The 5256-nt window shown below is 42.1% G+C and overlaps 1 protein-coding gene across 1 annotated transcript; it reads right to left on the bottom strand.

Annotated features, from left to right (window-relative positions):
• Nucleotides 1-3889: 3889 nt before the first annotated feature.
• Nucleotides 3890-4873, bottom strand: LOC131652073 (uncharacterized). Its single transcript, XM_058921851.1, has 2 exons — nucleotides 4240-4873; nucleotides 3890-4155 (listed from the first exon to the last, which is right to left on the bottom strand). Exons 1-2 carry the CDS (start codon nucleotides 4871-4873, stop codon nucleotides 3890-3892), a joined length of 900 nt encoding a protein of 299 aa, XP_058777834.1.
• Nucleotides 4874-5256: the final 383 nt, after the last annotated feature.

Genomic DNA, 5256 nt, shown 5'->3' with positions numbered 1-5256 from the left:
TTTGTCTCAGGCCAACAACACAAGATAATGGAGGAAATAGTGAAGCATAACCAAGATAAGCACAACCAAGATAAGCAAACATAATCGATTAATTCTGCAACCAAGTTCTTAGAGTACAAAATATTCTGCTCCCATGAGCCAACAAATACAGAAATAGAATTAGGAATCCCATCCAACAAATCTGGTGGTGATTCTACAACAAAATCAGCATTAAGCAGGGTCCCCCATGTCCACATGACGGAGAGGGCTTTCCCCGATGTTCTTATCGCTCCAGGTCTTCATTTCTTCAAAGAGCTTCTTGGTCTCAACACGGGTTGGCCTCTTAATGATTTCTTGAATCAGCAGGTCTTTTCTGAAATGCATTGTTTCCATGTGGCGATTCTTCAACTCCCAATATGTAGCTTCCTCTTGAGCTTGGGCACTACCTTGATCTTTTTCTCTTATCTGACCCTTCAGCTTTCGGATCTCTTCATAACATTTCTCTATCTGTCCTTGGCGTTCCAACAAGAGTTTGTCTGCTTTCTTACGACGAGCCTTTTCTGAATTGGTTCTTTAGTCTGAATCTGGAGTCTTTCAGTCAAATCTGCCAACTGAGCCTCATAATGTTCTTTTAGCTTCTTTTCTTGAGTTTTGGTAGATTTAGCACCTACAGTCATCCTTGGCCTCTTCTGAGAAGTGCTCCCTCTAGCATACAGTTCTTCAAACTCTATTTCCCTTAATTTCAACTTATGAAGAGCAGAAAGCTTCTCTTGCCGAGCAGTATTCATCTTAACATGCATTGTTTCCATTTGTTCAGTCAATTTCCGATTCTGATCCACAGTTTGGTTATAACGAGGCATGGAAACAATGTTGGGTTGTTCACCAGCAGGGGGGTACAAAGGATCTTTAGGAGGGAAAGGCATCCCTTGAGCATCAACCACAGATTCGACCCACTTAGTATAATCCTCGTAAGTAGCACAATCTCGCTGACCAAAATGTTTCTTATCTCTCCAACAAATACTCTTCCAAGCTTGTACAGCTTCTGCCATCTGCCCACTGTCGGTGGCTGAATGATAGAAAATATTCTCAGCAATTTCTGTCTGCTCAGGGGGACTGATAAAAGCATATCCAAATGTTCTCCTAGCCAGGACGGGATTATAGTTGATTCCACCTCTAAGACCCATGAGAGGTACATTTTTGAACTTTCCGCAACTCATAATAACTTCCATGTCATCTAAAGATCTGTTGTGCCAGACAATATCTTTGGCCCTAAGCCCCATAATCCTCTCAGCCCACTTAGATGTGTGCCTATTATCAACGAAAGCACCACGCTCGGGCAAATGTGACCTGAACCAACGATATAATAACGGAGCACAGCATCTAATCAAACCTCCCTTCTGACTACTCTTGTGATGAATGGAGTGATAAACATCCCCCAAAAGTGTAGGAACCGGATTCTGCAGAATGAATATATGAATTGCATTCATGTCAACAAAGTTAGGAACGTTTGAAAACATCATGATACCATAGATACTTAGAGCCAGGATAGCCCTAAATGTGTCCCATTCTTTCGCTTCAGCAGCATCACAACCCCTTTTGACCAGAAACTCCATGCGAAAACCGAGACCTCCTCCCTTCTTGGTGAGATTTGCTTCCACGACCGACTTGCTCAAATAAAGAGCCTTAGCAATTTCAATGGAATCAGGAGCTTTCATGGCGCCATAGTATGGTACTTCCTTCTTTATAGGAACGCCAAGAAATAGGGAATACTCTTCTAATGTTGGAACCAAAAGGTAGTCGGTGAACGTGAAGCAGTGAAGGGAAGGATTATAGAACTGAAGCAAAGTATGAACTCCCTCCTGTTCGTACTTGGTGAACGGCATCTTGAGAAGGCTCAGAATATACCCATATTTTTCTCGGAAATTGGTTGACTCATCTGGCGTAATCTTCTTTGCTAAACACCCAAGGAAATCCAGATTCGGATCCAGGAAAGAATAAGAGGGGTTGCGTCTACCAGTCTTCATTGGTGGGGCCATGTATTGGTCGGAGACAAAGCCAAAAGTTCCTGAAAATAAATGAACATGCATGTTAAATGATATAATGGAATGCATTTCATTGGGAGAATCCTAAAGTCTTTTCATTATTTCTTTTCTTTTCTTTTTCTTTTTTTTTTTTGCAAAAAATTGTATATGCATATTCTCTTTTTTTTTTTTTTTTGGAAATAGATTTTAGGATTCTCCACGAATGAAGTGAGGTGGATGCAATAGCATGATGTGTCATGTGTGCGATGTGGTGAGAGACTGAATGTCCCTCGCAGCTCTGGATATCTGGGTAACACTGAATGTAACAGGTTCAAGATTCCGGCTTCAGATTGCAAAATGGAAATCAGGGTATGATGAAGGCTAGTATCCTGTCCCACCCCAAACTCACAGGTATGAATTCTAGACACGGACAGGTGGTCCCTAATGGTCACTAGGGTCTACAGTTCCCATGGGGTACAAAGTGTTTGAGGCAGCAAGCGTGCCAGACACAGTGTTCCATGAAAGAACCTCGCCAAGTTGTGGTACCCCATGTCAAGCTCGATCGTAGCAAGAGCCACGGGAGTCAACATGAGCATCCACGCTAATCCTATGTGTCACTGGCCTGGGTAGTGGGCCTTTTACCTCACAAAAACCCCCCACCTGCAAAACAAAGCAGAAAAATATGTGGCCCCCACGGGGACCCATAATATAGTCCAGATGCATGATGTGCAAGCAGAAATAAACATGATATGCAAGCAGAAAATAAACATGCAAACATATATACAAGATATAGACATAAAAAACAAATAAACACCCAATAAAACAAACAACAAACAAAGGCTAGGATCGACTTGCTTAGGTATCCCCAGCAGAGTCGCCAGCTGTCGCACGCTCGCGAAAAATGAACAGAGTCGCCACCAATATATTTATCCCAAAAGGGAAAGGAATATCAGAAAACCTAACAAAGGAAGGAACAAAGTCTTGCGACCAGAGAATCTAGGTACGGGAGTCGGTTACGCGAGGGGAAGGTATTAGCACCCCTCACGCCCATCGTACTCGATGGTATCCACCTATGTTTGTTTCTATTTAAAGGGTGTGTACTATGTCTACCTATATGTGAATGCATGCAAAATGTAGGGAAAATAAAGAATTGTACTCGCACGGGCCCTACCCCGCTGCCTACGTATCCTTTTCAGGAATCAGAGTTACCGTAGCTCGGCTCAAGATTTTCTGTTTGTTTTTCTGTTTGTTTTTGTGTTTTTTTTGTGTTTTTCTGTTTTTTTTGTTTTTGTTTTTGTGTTTTTTAGTGGGACCCCAATTAGAATCTGATAAAAACCTGAAAATGTAATATGATATGAGTGCATGGGTGCATGTGTGCATGTTTTATTATTTTCAAGACTCTTTAGCTTTGTCTCAGGCCAACAACACAAGATAATGGAGGAAATAGTGAAGCATAACCAAGATAAGCACAACCAAGATAAGCAAACATAATCGATTAATTCTGCAACCAAGTTCTTAGAGTACAAAATATTCTGCTCCCATGAGCCAACAAATACAGAAATAGAATTAGGAATCCCATCCAACAAATCTGGTGGTGATTCTACAACAAAATCAGCATTAAGCAGGGTCCCCCATGTCCACATGACGGAGAGGGCTTTCCCCGATGTTCTTATCGCTCCAGGTCTTCATTTCTTCAAAGAGCTTCTTGGTCTCAACACGGGTTGGCCTCTTAATGATTTCTTGAATCAGCAGGTCTTTTCTGAAATGCATTGTTTCCATGTGGCGATTCTTCAACTCCCAATATGTAGCTTCCTCTTGAGCTTGGGCACTACCTTGATCTTTTTCTCTTATCTGACCCTTCAGCTTTCGGATCTCTTCATAACATTTCTCTATCTGTCCTTGGCGTTCCAACAAGAGTTTGTCTGCTTTCTTACGACGAGCCTTTTCTGAATTGGTTCTTTAGTCTGAATCTGGAGTCTTTCAGTCAAATCTGCCAACTGAGCCTCATAATGTTCTTTTAGCTTCTTTTCTTGAGTTTTGGTAGATTTAGCACCTACAGTCATCCTTGGCCTCTTCTGAGAAGTGCTCCCTCTAGCATACAGTTCTTCAAACTCTATTTCCCTTAATTTCAACTTATGAAGAGCAGAAAGCTTCTCTTGCCGAGCAGTATTCATCTTAACATGCATTGTTTCCATTTGTTCAGTCAATTTCCGATTCTGATCCACAGTTTGGTTATAACGAGGCATGGAAACAATGTTGGGTTGTTCACCAGCAGGGGGGTACAAAGGATCTTTAGGAGGGAAAGGAATCCCTTGAGCATCAACCACAGAGTCGACCCACTTAGTATAATCCTCGTAAGTAGCACAATCTCGCTGACCAAAATGTTTCTTATCTCTCCAACAAATACTCTTCCAAGCTTGTACAGCTTCTGCCATCTGCCCACTGTCGGTGGCTGAATGATAGAAAATATTCTCAGCAATTTCTGTCTGCTCAGGGGGACTGATAAAAGCATATCCAAATGTTCTCCTAGCCAGGACGGGATTATAGTTGATTCCACCTCTAAGACCCATGAGAGGTACATTTTTGAACTTTCCGCAACTCATAATAACTTCCATGTCATCTAAAGATCTGTTGTGCCAGACAATATCTTTGGCCCTAAGCCCCATAATCCTCTCAGCCCACTTAGATGTGTGCCTATTATCAACGAAAGCACCACGCTCGGGCAAATGTGACCTGAACCAACGATATAATAACGGAGCACAGCATCTAATCAAACCTCCCTTCTGACTACTCTTGTGATGAATGGAGTGATAAACATCCCCCAAACGTGTAGGAACCGGATTCTGTAGAATGAATATATGAACTGCATTCATGTCAACAAAGTTAGGAACGTTTGAAAACATCATGATACCATAGATACTTAGAGCCAGGATAGCCCTAAATGTGTCCCATTCTTTCGCTTCAGCAGCATCACAACCCCTTTTGACCAGAAACTCCATGCGAAAACCGAGACCTCCTCCCTTCTTGGTGAGATTTGCTTCCACGACGACTTGCTCAAATAAAGAGCCTTAGCAATTTCAATGGAATCAGGAGCTTTCATGGCGCCATAGTATGGTACTTCCTTCTTTATAGGAACGCCAAGAAATAGGGAATACTCTTCTAATGTTGGAACCAAAAGGTAGTCGGTGAACGTGAAGCAGCGAAGGGAAGGATTATAGAACTGAAGCAAAGTATGAACTCCCTCCTGTTCGTACTT

This window comes from Vicia villosa, linkage group LG1 (assembly GCF_029867415.1).
Source record: "Vicia villosa cultivar HV-30 ecotype Madison, WI linkage group LG1, Vvil1.0, whole genome shotgun sequence".
Taxonomy (NCBI): domain Eukaryota; kingdom Viridiplantae; phylum Streptophyta; class Magnoliopsida; order Fabales; family Fabaceae; genus Vicia; species Vicia villosa.
This window is presented reverse-complemented; position numbering and strand designations above follow the sequence as displayed.